This window comes from Coenobita brevimanus, chromosome 1, assembly GCF_032717465.1.
Source record: "Coenobita brevimanus isolate Jiangsu-jjx chromosome 1, ASM3271746v2, whole genome shotgun sequence".
NCBI classification, from domain to species: Eukaryota; Metazoa; Arthropoda; class Malacostraca; order Decapoda; family Coenobitidae; genus Coenobita; species Coenobita brevimanus.
Genome location: NC_136954.1, coordinates 60,590,652 through 60,611,896, shown reverse-complemented (window position 1 = coordinate 60,611,896; position 21,245 = coordinate 60,590,652). Strand labels below are relative to the sequence as shown.

The following is a 21,245-nucleotide window of genomic DNA, read 5'->3' as shown; positions in this document are numbered from 1 at the left end:
AACCATAGGGGTATTTGCCTTCTTAGTGTGACTGGTAAAATATATGGTAGAATACTCATTGATAGGGTTAGGCATATGACAGAGGAGCTAGTTGGAGAAGAACAAGGGGGATTTAGGAAGGGAAAAGGGTGTGTAGATCAGATATTTGTTCTAAGATGTTTAGTGGAGAAGTATCTAGAGAAGGGAAGGAAAGTGTACGCTGCCTTCATGGACTTGGAGAAAGCTTATGACAGAATAGATAGGAAAGGTATGTGGAAGGTATTAAGAATATATGGAGTGGAGGGGAAATTGTTGAGTGCTGTGAAGAGTATGTACGAGGGAGCTAGGGCTACGGTGCGAGTGGATGGTGAGCTGAGTGAGTTCTTTGATCTCAATGTGGGACTGAAACAGGGGTGTGTAATGTCTCCTTGGCTGTTTAATATATATATGGATGGGGTCGTAAAGGAGGTACAAGGTAGGGCAGTGGATGTGGGGGTGGCCTTAATGAATGAGGGTGAGATTTGGAAGCTTCCGGTGTTGCTGTTTGCTGATGATACAGTATTGTTGGAGTGAAGATGAATGGGAGTTGCAAGGTTTGGTGAATGAATTTGGGACAGTGTGTAGGAGGAGGAAGCTGAAAGTTAATGTAAACAAAAGTAAAGTTATGGTGTTTGAGAGGAATGAAGTCACAGAGTGTGCAGTGAGGTTGGATGGTGAGGATATGGAGAATGTGAGTGCATTCAAGTACTTGGGTAGTGTGATGAGTAAGGATGGAACTTTGGGGGATGAAGTACGTGAAAGGGTACAGCAGGGAAGGAAGGTTGTTGGCACACTGAAAGCAGTGATGAGAAATAGGGAGGTGAGTATGGAAGTTAAGAAGTCACTGCATGATGGTATTGTGATCCCTACCCTGACATATGGAAGCGAGGCGTGGACCTTGCAAGAGGGGAACAAGTCAAGAGTGAGAGCAGTGGAAATGAGTTACTTGAGAGGAGCATGTGGAGTGACATGGAGGGACAGGTTGACGAATGAAGAAGTGAAGGAACGTTGTGGGGTAGATGTGGATGTGGTTGAAAAGATTAGGAGAAATACACTGAGGTGGTTTGGACATGTGGAGAGGATGGAGGATGGAGAATTCAAATTTGCTTTTAATTAAACATTTTGCTGCCATTACTATATGAATACATTTAAATATCGTACTTCATTTATTCTACAACTATATAGCTTTGTTTAGCTGAGGGAATTAAGCTGACACTGAATTCAAATTTGCTTTTAATTAAGCATTTTGCTGCCATTGCTAAACTGAAGTATTCAGGTGAATATCAGAAGACTTTGTTCATGTGAGAAATTGTACCAAAGAGTTAAGCACAGATACTACATAAACGTGTAGTGTATCATCTGATTTACAAGTTATTAATTGGATATAATAAGAGCTGTATTGTTGTGATAAGGAAATTGCAAAATTTAACCAGTTACGATTGTTCCATAAGCAATGGAGATGCTGTTGGGAATGTGGCTGTTGAGCGTGTGTTTTAACTTTGCATCTTTTTGGTTATGATTTGTGTGGTGAACAGTGTAACAGTTAGCTCAGTTTCAAGAGTGATAAGCAGTTGGAGGAAGTCTAGAGAAATATTACTGAAGTTGACAGTGAAGGTACTCTGGATATGAAATTGAAAATGTACACATTACAATACTCTGGCAAGGAAACATGGGCTGTAAAGGAAAAAGGTGTCTGAGGATTTTAGCTTACTGAAAGGGGAATGATGAGATGGATGTGTAGTGGCGTGCTGAGGGACAGAACAATGTGTGTGCAGATTGTAGAGGATTCTTGGGCATTCGTGAGGCGATGTGTACTGTATAAGTAAGCTGAGGTGGTTTTGACACTTGAAGAGAATGTGTGAAAGTAACTGGATGACAGATTGTATGACCTAAGTGGAACAGAGTCCCTGTGGGTAGACTGAGGAAAACATGGGATGAATCCTGAGAAGGAACCTCAAAGTTAGGAGACTGGACCAGAATATTGCAGGAGACTGTGCAGGTTGGAGAGCATCTGTCAGGTGTAAAACTCTGACCCTTGCATGCATGGAACATTCTCTGAATTAATTTATATGTATTTATGCATTATTCATATTAATTATCATATGAACATTTTCAGTGCTTTCATTTACACAGAGTTGGGCCAGCATACTCTCTTAATACCTCTACCATCAGCTGTCTACACCACACTACATGCACATATCACACCTTCTATTCCCACTCTCTTTAATAGTGGCCGCTGCAATATTACTTTCAAACGAGGTGGTACCTCGGATTACCACCACTGACAGGGTAGGGCTGGTGACACAGGGTCCTCCCGGTCGCCATCAAGCAACTGTTCTGGCAGCGACTACTGCAATTTCCAGTCATGCTCGTCTGTGGAGAAGTGATAGTGCTCCCTTATTCTTCACCAACATCTGTGGTCGTAGTACCAATTTAAATTCAGTTCATTTTTTCCAACAGTCCATATCCCCTCTGGCCCCATTCCTCACAGAACTACAAATCTCACTCTCTGCTGAAATATCCCATTTTGTTTTCCCGGTTACCATCTCCTCACAAACTTCTGTAACCTGTTGTTATATCAGATCGCAATATGCAGTTGACACCATTTTTAACATCACTTCATCCAGTTTTGATTACTCATTGTATAAACTAAATTGTCAAAATATTACCAAAAATATCTGTATAGTCTATCGTTCCCCCAATGCTTCTTCGGAACTCAGTGTATTTGATTCCATATCCACACATTTGAGTAACTTTAGCCTTGCCCTTAGCTCTGAAATTACCATTTTGGGTGATTTTAACATACAACATATTTTAACATACATAATGTTTAATGATTATTGCATTCTGCCAGGACTGATGATGTTGGTCTAGAGTGTGAGCTGTTTGCAGAATCAATTAATCTCATGCAGCTGGTAAAGCAGCCAACCAGAATACCATATAATCCTGACCATAATGCCCATCTCTTGGATCTATTCCTGACAAATATTCCAGATCAGTACGGGATAGAGGTATTGTCTCCACTTGGATCCTCTAACCACAATCTCATCAAAGCCTCATCATTAAACCCCCCAAACCTCCCCGTTCTGAACCTGTCAGGGTGACCCGATGGCACTTTGCTAAGGCAAACTGGGATGGATTTAGAAATTATCTTGCCGACATTCCGTGGCAGTCTTTCTTCTCTAGTGATGCCAGTTCTACCCAGTCCCACATTTGCGACTTAATACTAGCTGGTATGGATTTATTCATACCAAGTCAGCAGTTCACTAAAAGATCAAACTCTCCAAAATGGTTTGATAGCAGCTATGCCGGAGCAACAGCCCAAAAGTCTTTAGCATATCACTCTTACTTGAAATAAAAAACATATGAATCACCGTCTCAATTTAAAATTGCTAGAAACCATGCAAAAGCTGTAATAAATCTCACTAAATCAAATTTTCTTCAAAATCAAGCATTAAAACTGCTTAGCAGCCCTAATGACAATAGAATATTCGGTCAACTCTCAATTCTTTCAATAATAACTTTAACAAGTCATCATCCATTCCCCCACTAAAATCTTCAGATGACAGCATTATAAATGACCCGCGTGGGAAAACAGATATCTTTGCCAGTACATTTGCCAGAAATTTTACCATAGAGGAAGCCAGCCAGAATGTCCCGGTACTAGAACTTGGCTCTCCCGAAATTGTTCCACTTAAAATACGGACAAGATACGTAAAATCCATCCTAGACAATTTACCTGCCAACAAAGCTCCAGGCCCAGATGGAATTCTGCCAATTGTTTTGAAAAAGTGTTCCCCAGAACTTGCCTCTGTTCTTGCAAAATTATTCAGACTATGCATATGTACTTCTTCATTCCCTGCTTCATGGAAAGAAGCCAATAGAGGATGGCGGTGATGATTCGGATATTTAAAAAAAAAATATTGATAAAATTTCAGGTTTAAGCGGGAGTGTAATCTGGTTTATGTTAAAATGTTGCCATATCATTTGGGTCTTTAGGCTGATAATATGAAATTCTTAGCTCTTTTCAGCTTTAAGCTATAGTTAACGAAACACGAGTGACTAAATCGTCTGAACCATCCCTACCAGCAGTGATGGTTCGGACAGCAGGGTTGGATGGTTCGGCTATATGTATTACTCAGCATATTCTTAAAATTATGTGATTTATATTGGATGAAAACAAACATTTATTAATTCAAAGATGTTTCATTTTCCTGAAGTACAATATTAAACTTCAGAATCCAAATGAACTACTTGATGTCTGTTAAAAATATATATATATATATATATATATATATATATATATATATATATATATATATATATAACTGAAATAACCTTCACCAGATTTAATAATAGATGACTTAACCTCTTACTTTCTGCTACATTCTCTCTCTCTCTCTCTCTCTCTCTCTGGAATATTCACTTCACTTTTCACTTTCTAGGCCTTATTTCAGACGGACTAACTTAGACTTTTAATGCATATTGTAGTCTGCAAAACTGAAATAGAAGTTGTAATACCCCTTCCTTCTTTTAACACTTTGAGGAATAGGTTAAACAAAAAAAACTGTTAATATATATTCCCTGGTAACTATTAAGAATGGTGTTTCACTATGTGTTCAAATATAAATGATCAAAAGTAGTGTTATCATTTGATAAGGTCGTGACTTGGTAGTAGTGGAGGGATAGTTAGGACGGTCCGAACCATCCCCTTCCTCAACTGTCGGAATCATCCCGAACCTATGTAATTAATTGACAGGTACTCTCAAGTTTCACCCGAGAGAGTTTAACATTCGTTTTTCATAGCAATATGTTCTACATGCAACACAGAGTCACCCTGATAATGCACAGTTCGATGCTTGGCATATCCATAAAGGTAGAGGTTACGATATACACCCAAATTATTTCATAGGAGATGCAAAAAAACATAAAATCTGACCTGCTTCAAAAAGTGAGGGCTTTCTAGCTTGGAGGTTCTGTGTGGTTGAATAAAACAAACTCTCCCACTTCACACAAGATCACACTGCCCTAGGTCCCATACGTTTCTCAGGGAATGCACTGTCTGAACCATCACCGCACTCCCCTATCCACCCAGTTCCAAAGAAAGGAAGTTCCTCTGACCCCTCTGATCACAGACCAATAGCTATCTCATCTTCTTCCGGTAAAGTATTAGAATTCGTAATGAATAATCACATAATTAAACATCTTGAATCCAACAAGTTAATTAGGGATAAACAATATTGTTTTCACCACAAAAGATCCACCATTGACATACTTAATGTCCTGACTCACACCATCCATCAATCAATCGACCTATGTGGAGAAACTCATGCAGTAGCCCTTGATATTTCTAAAGCTTTTGACAGAGTATGGCGCCGTTCCCTGTTGTTCGAACTCCCTTGCTTTGGACTAAAGTCTTTTGTTCCTTTGATTTCCTCATATCTCAGCAACAGGAAAATAAGAGTAAAAGTAGATGATGTATATTCCAATTTCCATTCAGTTAATGCCAGCATGCCGCAGGGATCAGATCTGGTGCCAACCCTGTTCCTGGTTCATATTAATGATCTCTTATCTGTTACCCACAATGCCATCCATTCATATTCAGATGACACAAGACTTCATAGTTCATTCACACTCAGACACCCATTTACGAAGTCTGATATCTCTAACTCTTAACTCAGTACAGCCATCTCCATACATCAAGACTTATCTGCGATCAGTGAATGGGGACAAAACAACCTTGTCTCATTTAATGCTAATAAAACTAAATATATACAGTTACTAATAGACAGGTATTGCCAGATTCGTATATTACCTTCAGTGCTACAAATATTCCCATATCCAAAAGTATTGAAATTCTCGGCGTCTCACTTAACAATGCCCTCAGCTGGACCTCTCATGTCAGATCACTTGCTAAAACCTCCTCAAAGAAACTTGGATTATTGTACAGAGTCCGTAACCTCTTCACTGACAAGCAGTTAGCTATAATTTATAAGAGTCGTGTGCACTCTCACCTTGAATACTTCTCACCCTTGTGGAATGGATGTGGTGAGGGTACATTAAGGCAACTAGACAAAATTCAGAACAAAGCTGTTAGAATTATTAATAACCCTGCTATTACTAATAAACTACCTCCCCAACAAGTAAGAAGGAATGTTGCCTCCCTTGCATTATTTTACAGATATTTTTATAACAAATGCTCAGACAAAGTTGCGTCCATTGTGCCACCTCTCCATGCCTTCCCTCATGCTACATGGGCATCTGGTAGCGCTCATGACTGGAATGTCTCTCAGCCACATTGCAGAACCTCTGCCTATCAGAATTCTTTCATTCTCCGAACTGCATCTCTCTGGTGCTCACTTCCCCAGAGTTTTTTCCCTCCAAATTTCAACCTACAGCTGTTCAAGTATAACTGTTACAGATATTTTATGAACAGAGGACACCAGTAATCTGTAGTATGGATTAGTTTTTATTATTTGTTTTTCCTTCCTCTGTTCTGATTTTTAAAAAATGAAATGACCTTTCTGTTCTTTCAGTTCCATACAGTGATTCCTTGGCATGGGTGCGTGAGTACTACTACAAGTCTCCCCTTGTACTGTTGGAGCGCTTCACCCTGAGGGATCCAGCAACCACCTGCCACTACCCTCTCTCCCCCACTGTCAAGTCTGTTTTCACCCTAAATGAGAGTGATGATGGTGACTCACTTCTATGTATTGTTCATTATCAGAGGAACCCAGGGAAGAGGAGCTCTGAGGAGGGGAAGGTGGGAGGCAAGGTTGGTCTTCTCAATGTGCGTTACCAGTAATCTTTTCTTTGCAAGAATTTTTCATAGCTGAATAAAATTATCTGATGTTAAGCTCAATAAAATCTATACCTGTACAGCAGACCTTTGTTATATGATGAACCGGGTATGCAGTGAATTGTTTATACGATGCCTAAGAAGGTAGAACCGTTTGTTGATGTACAGTTGGATTTTAGCATACTGTATATGATCATTATGCTCCCATGCTAAGCCTGTCTGGTTGATGTACAGTTGGTGTTTTTACTTATGTGATTGACAACATGGACTCTCACATCATTTGTATGTTCCAAGATGGCCTTTGAACTCGGTCACTATCAGGTGCGTTAATGTCAGCGATGGAACAACAATGTAGTGTTGGAATTCAAGCAGGAAGTGAAATACAGTACTGTTAAATGAAACAGCTACCAGGTTAGGTGAGTTGGAAGCTAATTTTTATTTATGGCAGTAAGCAACAAGTGAAGTGCAGTGAAGTGATAGTTCAGATGATTGGGATTTTTTTTTTTTTTTTTTTTTTTTTTTTTTTTTTTTTTGCCAAAAACAAATCCTCATTGAGCACTTCATAATTGACTCATTATACAATAAATTGTTATGTGATGGATTTTATAATACTGATCATCATCATTGTCATCATCATCATCATCATTATCATCATCATCATTATCATCATCATCATCATCATCAATGTCCTCCTCCTCCTCCTCCTCATCATCATCATCATCATCATCATCATCATCATCATCATCATCATCATCATCATCCTTTTGTAAAAAGAGGGTGTGCAGTACCGAGGTTCACTTGTAGAAGCAGAAGCATCAGTTGAAGACTGATAGATTGTTTTCAACTGAATGAAAGCATTTGGGATTGGCTTCAGCAAATTACCAAAGAACACATTCATAGCAGAGACAGGAGTCATTGGTGAATCATAATTACAATAATTTTAGTGCTTTGTAACTAGCCTGATGGGGCACTATTAAGCATGAAAAGCATTATGGGAAGTGGAAACTGTTGCTGGCTGGACTTTGGTAATGGTGACTGTGCTGTGTCTACAGTGTGCAAGAACTTGCCAACTAAGTATTATAAGGAGTGTACAGTACTTTATATGGACCACCCTGCATACTGTATATGGATTACTCTGGTTGTCTGTTGGTAGCAAAAATGCCATAAAAGAGCTGTTTTTATAGGCCTACTAAAGAGGGTAACATTGTTTCTTTTCACAGGCTAGGAAGAGGGAGGGTGGTGAGGAACAGCCAGGAGTGTACACCGAGTCCAATTCCAACCTGAACCTTTCCCTTGTGGAGTCCATGTTGACTAATCCTGATCAGAAGAGGATTGTGTCTGCTCCCATCCTTAGCCCACAGCCCTTCCAAGTCTACCTCGTACAGCTGCCCCCAGATAAAGATTCCAGTCAGTACATCATATTACAGTGCAATAAGCTGAAAGAGCACTATGTGTAGTTTAGTTCCATTGTTATTTGATGAATCCATCAGTTCATATGATATGAAATTGGCTGTTCAATGTATGATGCACAACTTAGGATTAACAATATACTCGTATCGTTTATAAAGCATTCAATATGCTTTCATGCGTCGGCCTTGGTCACCTAATAAAGGCTCTCCACACTGCTCAGTCTCTGGCAGCCTCCCTATTCAGTCCCATATCCCTGTGTTTACACACAGTGACCTTGTCCTTCATCTTTCTCGGTCTTCCTCTTGCAGCCCTACCCCTGACATTCACACTTCTCACCTTCCACACCCAAGTGTCATTTTCCGTCCTCACAACATGCCCAAAACATCTCAATCTACCCCTCCTTATCGCAACAACAATACATTCCAGTCCTGTCCTTCCTCTCAACTCTTCAGTCACAATCCTAGCTCCCCCAGGGCTCGCATTCAAGAACACACTACACATCCATCTAATCATTGTCATTTCTGCACATTTGAGCCTATGAATATCTTCTTCTTTTACTGCCCAGGTTTGACTATCGTACAGCATTACACTCCTAACTCATTCTGCATACAAAGATCCCTTAGCATGAAGGGAGAGCCCTGTTAGTATTAGGAGAGGCAGTAGCTCCCTGAACTTTCTCAAACCACTCCTTACCCTAGCCACTGAGTTAGCTCAAGTCCCACCTCTAGCACATATCATATTCCCAAAATAACAAAACTCCTTCATGCACTCAAGAAACTTTCTTACAAGATCAGCCCTTTCATGCCTGACAGTCTCTGCTGTACATACGCACATATGAAATCAGCATAAATTTGCGGTCTGCTTTTAATACCACTACATCTGTTATCCACCCATTTATCACAAAGACTGCACAAGGTGGAGTTACTTCCCACACCCTTGTGGCAAACTGCACATGCCTACACTCCCTTTGCTTTGACAGTATGACCATCAGCCCTAGATATAATCACTTTTGTTTTATCCACATTTACTCCACATTTAAGAGAGCAGTGGAGGAAAAGAGATAGAAGTGGCTAGAGTGGTTACAGGACAGGGGCTCAATTGAAATAAGCACTGAATATATTGAGAGCAAGAAGCATGTAAAGAGACAAGTGGAGAGGAAAAAAAGGAGGTAAATGATGATCTAGGAAGAAAACAGTTTACTCTGAAAATAGGAAATTATTCTGGAAAGAGGTGAAGAAATGTAGAAGTGACAGAGGAAGAAAATGTGAAAGTGTGAAAGATGTAAGTGGTAGATTATTAACCCACGAGGATGAAGTCAGGACCCGAAGGAAAGAATATTTTGAAAGCCTGATGAATGGGAATAGAGAGAGCAGAGCGGCTGTAAACATGATTGGTTTTGGGGATGTGCAGAGAAGAAATGCAGTGCCAGGAAATGTGACACTCACACAGGTGAAGAGCACTGTGAAGCAGCAGAAAAATGGGAAAGCAGCTGGAGTTGATGAGGTGTATATAGAGATGATTAAGGCTAGTGGAGAGAGTGGAATGAAGTGCTTGTTGGAGATATGTATAAGGCATGAATGAGTGAAACTGCCAGCAGAGTGGAAAAAGGCTGTGATTGTACCCCTGCACAAAAAATAAAAATGAGAGAAGTGAATGCAAGAATTATCATGGCATAGGTCTGTTGAGTGTGGTACGGAAGGTATATGGAAAAATTATTACAGAGAAAGTGAGGGAGATATCAGAAGTCCTAGTGAGTGATGAAGAGGGTGGCTTCAGGAGTGGTAGAGGATGTGTGGATCAAATATTTGCAGTAAGACAGATAGTGAGAAGGACCATAAGGTGTTTATGGCATTCATGGATCTGGCAAAAGCTTATGACAAAGTAGACAGAGAAGGATTGTAGAAGGTTTTGCACATGTACGGTGTAGATGGTAAGCTGCTAGGTGCCATCAAGAGTTTTTATAATGGTAGAGATGCATGTGTAAGGGTAAATGGGCTTCTAAGTGAATGGTTCACAGTCGGTTAGGGCGTACAAGAAGGGTACATGATGTCCCCATGATTGTTCAATATATATATGGATGGGGTGATCACAGAAGTAAAAGCATGAGTAATGGGGAGAGGGATGGCACTGGTAATGAATGGTGATGAATGGAATATCTCAAATTTGTTGTATGTTGATGATGCAGTACTACTTGCAAATACTGCACTAGAACTTGGTAGACTAGTGCAGAGATTTGCTAATGTCTGTTAGTGTCATGCCTTGAGAGTAAATGTAGAAAAGAGTAAAGTGATGGTTATTGAGAGAGAAGGTGAATCACAGTGTGATGTTACCATGAATGGAGAGAGACTGGATTGGTGAGAGAGTTAAAATACCTGGGTACGGTGATAGAAAAGAGAGGAAAATGTGCAAAAGAAGTGGAAAGTAGAGTGACACAAGGAAGGAAAGTAGCTGGTGCCATGAAGGCCTTGATAAGAAACAGAGGCTTGAGTGTTGCAGCTGCACGAAGTAGTATTAGTGCCAACTTTAACATACGGATGTGAGACTATGGTGTGGCATGAAAATGAGAAGTCAAGAGTAAGAACAGTGGAGATGGGATGGCTGAGGAATGTATGTGGAGTACAGAGCGTGGATAAGAAATGAAATAATGTGATCTGTGAAAGATGTGGAGTAGGGTAGTCTATAGACACCAGAATCAAAGAGAGTGTACTGAGATGGTATTGTCATGTGGAGAGAATGGATAACAACAGAGTGGTGAAAAAAGTATATCTGAGTGAATTCGAATGAGGGAGAAGGCGATGTAGGCCAGGGAAAAAGTGGAAGGATGTGGTGGATGAGTGTGTGAGGAAGAGAGGTATGGAAGTCGGTGAGGCTGGCTGGATGAATGTTGTGAGAAGAAGTGCATGATTAGGGATTTGGCACCCCTTTTTAACTGACAGCATCCGGATTGACCCTATCGGATACTTTTATGTGAAGCTGCAGAATGTGGTGAATGTTTTTGACTTATCAAATAGAACCAGAATTCGGGGGGCTTGAATGATGAGTGAATGGAAGCGTGGTCTATTAGACTGGGCAAACCTAGGCTGTCTGGACGTGCTACTCCTCACCCTGCCCTATGGTGGGAGAGGAGGTCTGGATGATGATGATGATGATGATACTCTCAAACCCTTGTGCCCCACTCCATTCCTAAATCTTTCCTCTGTCTTCCATTCATTCTCAGCAGTCAACAACAAGCCATCAGCTTACATCTTCCATTGGAGTCCATTTCTAGAGTCATATAAGAGAGCTTCAGGCACCATGACAAACAATAAGGGACTCAAGAGTGACCCCTGATCCATGCTAATATTCACAAAAAACTCATCACTCAAATTTCTGTTCTTTCTCACCTAGGTTTGAGCACCAACATATATAGCCATAACCACTCTAACCAGCTACTCCTCCATCTCAAGTTTTCTCATACAGTAATATGATACACGCAAATCTCGGTTTAACGATGCAGTTGGTTAGTAAAAACTCATCGCTAGGCGGGGTATCGCATCTCGGGGTAGATGTTACATGTAAAGCATAGGGATGCGTTTTTGAGCCTCGGGTTTCCCCCCCAACCAGGTCCTAAACTCACCCCAAATGAGTCCAAAAAATGTTTAAAGCCAATCTAAATGGTCTAATAGCTGTAAAAGAAACGAACTCAACCCTAAACCCAGTGCCCGTCTCGCTTGTACCCAGTCAGGGTTGCTGAAGAATGCGATCTCTGACTCGTATTCAAACTCTGTAGAGAAGTAGCAGCAGCATTGTATACAGTCCCACCATCAGACAGTCCCAGGACAATTAAATAAACATCTTTTATGCATGATAATAATGTATGAATGATGCAGAATCGTCGAAGGTGCAACTTGTTGTGACAGAGAATTGTTGGTGTTTTGATGGGGAATTATCATGACGGGGAATGCGATTGATGGTGCAACTGGGATAGCCTTTTCAACGGCCCCTCTTTATGTTGTTTTAGTCACTGTTCTGGTTGCTGAACTCCTTTATTTTCTTCTCTCCTATTTTCCAATATTTATTTAGAAATTCTTTATTTTCTTCTCTCCTATTTTCCAATATTTATTTAGAAATTCCTTTGTGTTTCCAAAGCATTTTCCCTTGAACAGCCTAAATGTAAACACATGATTTATCGATCAGTGATGCGACCAGGATAGCCTTTTCAATGGCCCCTCTTTATATTGTTTTAGTTAGTGCTATGGTTGCTGAGCTCCTTTATTTTTTCTTTCATATTTTCCAACATTTACTTAGAAATTCCTTTGTATTTTTGAATCGTTTTTCCTTGAACAGCCCGAATGTAAACACATGATTTATTGATGTCTCAGTTTTCATCAGTGCATGAAATATTTACTCTTTAAGGCTTTCATAATTATTAATATTAGAATTATTATTATGTATTCCATGATAGATTAGATGTTCAATGGTCAGACACAAAATATTCTTTGTTGAGTTGCCTATTTGTCCACACTGTTTTGTACCTTGTCTGATGGGGGAGAATCCATACCCCAAATGATAGTGTTCACTCCACTTATGACTGAAACACATTAATCTAAGTCTAAAAACAATTTATAAATCAACCTGAACACAAAATGTAAGTCTAAAATATCATCAAATTGGTAAAAAAATAAAATATAAATAAAAACCCATCACAAAACTAGGGGTAGGCCAACAATAGGCGGGGTAGGGTGGTATTTCTACCCCCATCACTACTCCGGGGTATTGCATCTAAGGGTATTGTAAATTAGGGTTTGCCTGTAATGCAATATTCAGTCAGTATTACATTTTGGTAAATTAAGTCAACAACACCAGGTATCTGGTAGTTTAGCAGTTAAAGATGTCAGTTAGATGCCAGTTTTGTGCATGAGTTTGAAATTTCAGGAGGCGACTGAAGATTTTCAGTATCCCTGACTACTCTACTGTATAGAGAGTTCCAACATACTTGACCTCTTCCATACAACTACTCCATCTACTTACACTGTTAATTTTTTCTCCCTGTTGGGCTTCTTGGATTACAACCTTATCACCCTAACCTCTCTTATTGTTCCAGTAAGGCCTGTGAACCCTCCCAAGAAATGGCTGCTGTGGCACTTTGGAGCTACAGTGGGCTCGCATAGTGAGCAAGAGATTGGGCGGTGCACGAGCTCATGCACTGGGAATTCTCGTACTAGGAATACATAATCTTATGGGAATAATTACAAATGGGCGGTATCCCCTCATACCTGGACATTTTTTGGCCCTTAGAGACATAATAAAGGTCATATGTTTCAGACATTGTACTAAAGCTATAGCTACAATAACAAAAATATGGGTAGTCACCTTAACAACAGTTGACAACAGGCCTGATGACCTTAAATAACAGGGGTTCCGAGGTGCGGCAACACTTACAGCGCCGCACTCCCCACCGCACCTCCCACCGCACCAACACTTCCCTCTGCAGACTCCTCTTGATCACCTTCCCCAGGAGCATCAAAGTCACTCACTTCAGCCATAAACCCTTCAAAGTCCAATGTGACACTTCTGACATTGCATCCTCTTCATCCTCAACAGGATCAGGAGCAGACGATGTTGATGGTTCCGCTATTTCACTAACTTGAGCCCGCTGTGTGTAGCTTGTTATGAGGGTCTGTCTTCTCCTGTTTATTTTTCCCTGTGCCTGTCTGTGTAGAAATGAAAGAGTTTGTCGATACCAGCCAGAAGTTCCTCCATTCTTAGGTTGCTCACTTCCTGTGCCTTCACCTCTTCCTTGAGCTTATCCATGGCAGCAAGGATCTTGACGTACACAGCTCAGTCCTGCCTTCCATCACACTAGGCTGCTGAACTTGACTCTGTCTGGCGTCGGGCTCTGCATCAGCCTCGTCTATCCGTTGCAACACTTCCTCGGGAGGCTGTTCCTCAGTAGCAGTGTGCACTTCTTGTATGTCCGCCAATGTAACGTCCTCGAAACCTGGTACAGCTTGTGCTGCTGTCTATGTTGCTGCCTCAGCATCGGCCAGTGGTTGAATGGGCGTCTCCTGGGTGATGCGCAGGTGAGGCATGAGCATTCGCCACGCATGGTTCACCGTTGCAGGTGTAATCTGGTGCCAGGCTTGAAGGAGAAATTCAACTGCATCCTTCACTGTAAAGTTACGCCAAAATGCCTCAACAGTCTTGGCATCTGTGGTAGGTCGGGATAGAGGTGCTGGTGGAGATGGAACGGGAGCAGATGCCTCATCAAGGTCTTCGTCGTGATCTTCTTGTAGAGCATGAAGCTCCTCTTGTGTGTCGGTCTTCCTGCGTAGCTAGTCGTACACTTCCTTGTGGTAGAAATACTTCACTGTGGCGATTAGTTCTTGATCGAGTGGCTGCATTAGTGACATTGTGCGGGGCGGCAGAAACACAACACGACAATCCTTGTGAAGATCTTCCAGGTATGGAGGGTGACTTGGTGTGTTATCAAGCACAAGGAGCATCTTAAATGGAATGCCCAGTTCCCGACACTTGGCTCTCGCATCAGGGACACACCGCCTCGTTAACCAGTCTGTCATAATGTTCCCGGTCATCCGACCATTTACAGACTTATACCAATACACGCCACTTGCATCCATGTTCGTGAGGTTTTTGTAGCACCTTGGATGTGAAGCTGTGTATACAACAACTGGCCTCATCTTGTGGCTTCCAGACAGGTTTACAGCGAACATTACTGTCATCTTACACTTCTGGAGCTTGCGACGAGGGGCTTGTTTCTGTCTTTTAGCAATGTAAGTTGATTTTGGCATGGCCTTGTAATATAAGGACGTTTCATCGATGTTGTAGATCTGGTCCTTGGTGTACTGTCCCTCTTCAATAATCGTTTTAAATATTGCAGGATAGTCTCTCGCGGCCAGCTTATTGGCAGAGGCACGTTCACCAGACAATTTCACGTAACGGAGTTCCTTGCGCTTGAGAAAACGGTCCAGCCATCCAACCGATGCCCTGAACGGTTTTTCCACTTTTAACCTTCGAGATGCAGCCTTGTAAAAGAGCTGGGCTTGGTTCCGAATAAATCTTCCATTGAGTGGAACACCTTCCTTTTCTTTCCGCATTATGAAGGTGGCAAGATAGCGCTCCATTAATATCATAGCACGATTTCCCACCCACGAACGGCCGTCTAGGTCAGAGGCACCGTACGTCTTCACCACAGCCTTTATGGCTTCATGGTTCTTCCACACAGTTCTCACTGTAGATTCAGCCAGTCCCAGGGTTCTCCCAGTAGCTGTGTTTCCTTGACCCTCCTGCTTCATCTTAATTATCTTTAACTTGGTGGCGTGCGTCAGAAGTTTCTTTACTCTTGGGGTTGGAGCCATGGTGCAGTAAAGTAAAGGCAGCACAAAAAACACCACACGTTGTACACGACAGGTTAGCTGTAGAGAGCGGATCCGCACAGTGCACGAGCCGGGACTGTTATGGCGCGCCCGCTCCCTTGTACCCCAAGCTGCGCAGTAGAATGCCTGGGAATTTCTGCGCATCAGCATGACGACACGTGACGCGCTCTGTGAGGGGTGGTTGCGCACTAGTAGAAAATGGCATTTTTGAGCCACTCCTTGCCTCTGCTTCGCGTTCTGTGCGGTAAACTCGCACATTAAAGGGTTTTTGGTTATGATTTTTGGTCACTCGTGCACAAGGCGAATCGCGCACTGCGGCGACGCGCACTGTGCGAGCCCACTGTACTTGTTGGGAGGCTCTCAAGCAGGCAGTCTATACTAGTTTGATTTTCCTTGGAATGATTATTGCTTCCATGGCCAAGAACCATCTGAGTGTGCCTTGTGCACTACAGATGTTATTCTCTCAGGCATGGAAGCATACATTCCTTTGTCTTATCCAGTGACTGAAGCAAAAACCATGCTTTAATCGTGCTTGTTTTAATGCTGTCCACAAGAAGTTCTACAAAAGGTACTGGAACCAACCCACCTCTGAATCTTATCTCTTATATATTTCTGCCTGAAATCATGCAAAGTCTGTTCTTTGCTCTGCTAAAAATAATTTCATTCATATTAAATGCTCTGAACTCTCCAACTCGAATTCTTCCTGTTCCATTTGGCACCTTGCTAGAAACCGTTCAAACAACATTACATCATCATCCTACCTTCCTCTTTACTGCTCTGATGGCTCTGTAGCTGTTTCTTCTACTGATAAAACAGAAATCTTTGCTCAAACTTTTCCCAGCAGTTCCACCTTAGATGATTCTGGTGTTGTTCCTCCACCACTACAGTGGGCGTGTAGCACCCGGCTAGCAACAAACTCTCATCCCTTTTCTGTATAGCTCTCAAATGCAAGAGTTAACCACTACTTCCAATCCTTCATGTATGCTACAGGCCAGCTCTGGAACTGTCTTCCTATGTGTGTATTTCATACTGCCTATGATTGCCAGTACATCAAATCCAGTGTGCCCAGGCATCTTGAAACTAATGGATCTTGAATTTCTCTCTCTGTTGTCTTGTTTTTGTTTTTTCTTGGAGGAAACAATTTGCAGTCTCCTGGCCTTTGCTTCCTTCTTCCATGCATTCATTCATTCATTCTTCATCTAATTCTGTGTTGCCTCATGAGGAGCATAGGAGCTCAGGGCTCAATTTAATGAACACCGATTTAACGGAAGCCCAGGATAACGGAATAATTTTTTTCCAGTATTTTTTGCCCTATGTAAGGAAAAATTAATTGTAAAACTAGCATGATTCCGTCAAAGAAATTCTTTACAGTAATGCATTTGTGAGGGTATTAATTATGGGTTCAGACTGTTGTATGTAGCACTGAGAGTTAGCATTGTTTGCTAGGTTTGGGTTTCCTTTAAGGATTTAGTGGAAAGTACCTCGAAATACTGGAAAATTTTCCCCTTTATTGAGTCTTGGTTCTGGAGCTTGATTTAGCGGAAAATTCGAGATAACGAAATGGGGGTTGGCTGAATTAGTATGTTAAATCGATCATCTGCTGTATAATTTTCTTCCCATGCTAAGATGGTATTGATTTTTCAGTCGTGTTATTGTGGAATTTTGGCCTAGAATTGATGGTTGGGGTCAGAGGCAATTGAAATTGACAAGAAAAGTTCTATTATCCACTTGCATGGCTTATTTGGTAAGATGCTATTATCTGTAACAGCAGTTTATCTCTGGAGTCAGTTGAGAATTAGCTGAAAACTTTCTTTTTCTTTAAAACTTATGATCATGTTGATGGTACTTTTACGAATATTTACAGGGTTTAATAGAGGCCACTATTTTGATACCCTGCTACTGTGCTTGTGAATTGATAGTAATGTTATTTTGGTGTTGTACTGCAAGTGAATTGTTTTGAAACACTTACACTTTTGAGAAACAAAACATTAACCACTATTATTGTATTCAGTCTCATTATTTTAAATCACTTGCCATGTAGAGGAGACATGTGTTTGGAAAATTGTTTTTCAGGTATTTACCGTATGCTCAGTCATATGTGATGAAAGTGTAGAGAATAGGAGATAAATTCAGTATGAACACATGTATATAATGGTGAATGCATATCAGTTATAGTTTTCTTTATAATGTGCAGTTTCTTTTATTTACAGATGTTACTGAAGTTATGCAAATGTTCTACCTTTATGATATTAAAAAAAAAAAATCTATTCAGTACATTTATGATATAAAAAAATTTTTCTATTCATTACAAGATGGTTTGAAAAGAATTGTAGCCTACTAACATTCTGTCAGTGAAAAGTTTATACAGTACCATATATGTATATTGGAAGAGATATACCAAAAAAGAAACATGTCATTAAATAGTAATCATCGTCATCATCATCAACATCGTCATTATCACCACCAGCATTGTCATCATCATCATCATCACCACCACCACCACCACCACCACCACCACCACCACCACCACCACCACCACCACCACCACCACCACCACCACCAGCTTTGTCATCATCATCATCATCATCACCACCAGCATTGTCATCATCATCATAGTTGTCATCGTTGTCGTCGTCCAGATCTCTTTTCCCACCTAAGGATGTGGTGAAGTAGTGTTCATTGAACAAGAAATATCTGATACTGTAGTGGGAGAGCTAACAAAAGTTTACGCAATTATGTGGGCCACACTCTTCATTCAAGTCCCTGCATTCTTGACTTCGCCTGCCACACTCTTCATTCACGTCCCTGCAATCTTGACTCCTCTTCACGGGCATAAATATTCATACTTATGTTACTTTTATGCTTCACACAGAAAAAAGGGTCATGCCATTGTCTCAGGTAGTGATGTACTGAGGTGGGAAGTGTCAGACTGCATGGATGCTTGAGCACCCATATGACGTGCCAAATGGGAGAAATTTCACCGCAGTTCATCATGCATTTTGATGTTGCCTGCTAGATTAATTTCGCCCGGCATTTTTGGCCTGGTGAATTGTATGGCATTGACAGATGTCTCTGTCAGTGAAGAAGTTATATGTTCTAACCTGTAGTCTCTACATCTCACAAGGGTAATGTGCAATTGGCACTTAGCCATTTAGTACTTGTTGAATGAGTTTGTTAAGTCCACCACTAACTGAAATCTCTGGCCAAAACAGAGGTGCTGGACAATTATCGATGGACTGACAAAGGGTTCAAGCGATGGCCACCAGGTGTTCCCATTGACGAGACACGCCTTCTCTGCCACCACAGCCCCATGAAGGTGGGTCACACAAGGTTCTTACATCTTTTTGTCTGTCTGTCTGTCTGTCTGTCTGTCTCTGTCTTTCTGTGGCCTGACATTGTACAGTATCATGGCATCTCTTTTGATATTATCATCACAACAGAAAGACTTCTGTGCTTGTGTTTTGTGACTCACTTATTGTTGTGACAATGAAATGCTTGGCTACTGCCCAAGCTTTACTCAACTTAATTCACGAGTACAGTTTGAAAGCAAGACACAAACTTCGTAGCTACAGTACAAAACAGTATCCCTTACAAGTCTATCTATCTATCTATTGCCAGACGCCTCAATCCCGTTTGGGGTGGCCACAAACAAATCGCCTCCAAGTCGCCCTCTCCCCCGCCATTTCACTCCCCTGCTCCCAACTCACACCCCCCTCTCTCATATACCTCTCCACCCCATCTCTCCATCTCATCCTCGGCCTCCCCCTCCCTCTTTCCCTTACAAGTCATTTGTATAAAGGAGTTTAAGCATTATAACTGCACACAATCACTCAACAGTATGAAAATACATTATTTCCTCACTGCCCAGTGTAAGTAACATAATATAACTTGTCTGTCTTAACCTAATTAGGGCAAAGATAGCTCACATTGATATAACATGATATTGCCCTGGCCAGTCCACTTCCAATGTAAACAGGAGAGTATGATAGACAGGAGAGTATGAAAAACACCAATAACAAAAGCAAAGTATGAAATGCACATCCTTATCTACCAAGGATAGAGACTCATTAATATCACACTTATATTTATTTATGTCTTTCCACTCAACTCATTCCAACCTTATCCTTCCACTTGTGTCATGGATTTTCCCTCACACAGTCACTTCGCAACAGCACAGTACACTGTACTCATTTCCTTGTGGCAGTTTATGGTTATACAGTATCTTGTGCTTGACTAATGGTTGTTGCGATGGGTAGAGTGAGATATTTTTGTATCGTGCATAGTATGGGGGGGCCTAGACTACTGGAGGTCTAGTGGTAGAGGACTCGGCAAGAGATAGAAGTAGTAGTGGTTGTTCCCTAGGCAGTCTGGCCAAACAGTCTCGAGTCCCTAAAGAAGGCCACGACTGAGACCAGGCTTTCCCACAGAGCTCTCAAGGAGTGTATGTTGTGTTGTTGGCATAGGTGATTGTGTGCAGTGCAGTCTTCCATAATTTCATTCATTCATTGCCAGACGCCATGTATCCCAAACGGGGTGGCCAAGGGCTTAGAGTTAATTGTTTTACAGGGAGGGGCACTAATCCTCCACCAACCCCACTTGACACGTAGGGGTGCCAACAGCATCTGGTGTTCCCAGGCGGTCACCCATCCAAGTACTAACCAGACCCAACGTTGCTTAACTTCGCTGATCGGACGGGAAGCGGTGTACTCAATGTGGTCTTCCACAATGTGCTTAATAATATGGGGTGCTGTGTTGTGTCCTGGACAGGCATCAGTGACAGAGTCATCTGTCCTCTTCTGATAACTTAAGAGGGCTGGATGATGCCCACATCTCAGCCTGGCCAGGTGGACCCTGTCCTCATGAGGGAGATAGGATTCGGGAGGGTGGATATCGGGAGGCCGTGCATGTAGCTGTGTGTTGTCTTTAAGTGACTGAATGGAGTGGTGAGTGATTTGAGTATGGATATGCTTCTGGAAGCTGGTCTGAGGCAGGTGAGGAGGGATAGATGACAGTATTTGTGTATGATATCGTGTGCTGGATGTTGTTTTGACGTTCCTTGGTGTGTGTGGATGTGCTGCCATGTACATGTAGTGTATTGGATGTTGTGGGTTTGTGGAGGCTGCAGCGAGAATTTAGGTACCTCTCATTTCCAGATGATCCTTAACTTTGAGGACTTTGGTTTCTTGATGTAGGTGGTCTGTGGGTGTAGTAGCTGTGTAGCTTGTGACTATTTTTAGGGCCTTGTTCTGTATGGTCTGTACTGTAGAGTGTTGTAGTGTGTTTTAGTGAGGTTAGTAGCCCAAGGAGGGCTTGCATAATTCATCACTGAACGTATATATTGTTTGTATACTCTGGTGATGGTTTCTTTGTTGTGTCCAAGTGTTGTATGGGCAAGTGACCTCAAAGCATTGAGTCTTGAGATGAAGTAAGGTGGAGCGGCCCGAGTTCTCACCTTCGCCCATCGTTCGTGAAGTCGTCTTCGCCGTGGATCTACCCCCTAGAGGCTGTCGAAGCATAGGAGGAGAACAGCATGGGGGTCAAACCACTGCAAACCCTCCCAGCCTCTCACGAGGCCCGAGAACCTGGGAGTGGCTTTGGTAACCCGGGCAAGTACCACATCTCTCACCACAACACACACAACT

The 21,245-nt window shown here is 41.7% G+C and overlaps 1 protein-coding gene and 1 pseudogene across 1 annotated transcript in view; one reads left to right on the top strand and one right to left on the bottom strand.

The window, feature by feature from the left end:
- LOC145399543 (uncharacterized) overlaps window positions 1-21,245 on the top strand; it is a 257,044-nt gene that overhangs the window by 49,590 nt on the left and 186,209 nt on the right. Inside the window, exons 9-11 of the mRNA XM_080272155.1 lie at window positions 6,555-6,781; window positions 8,053-8,224; window positions 18,816-18,919. Coding sequence (XP_080128281.1) covers window positions 6,555-6,781; window positions 8,053-8,224; window positions 18,816-18,919 — 503 coding nt within the window. The remainder of the gene's footprint in view (window positions 1-6,554; window positions 6,782-8,052; window positions 8,225-18,815; window positions 18,920-21,245) is intronic.
- On the bottom strand, window positions 20,214-20,334 carry LOC145416715 (5S ribosomal RNA; annotated as a pseudogene).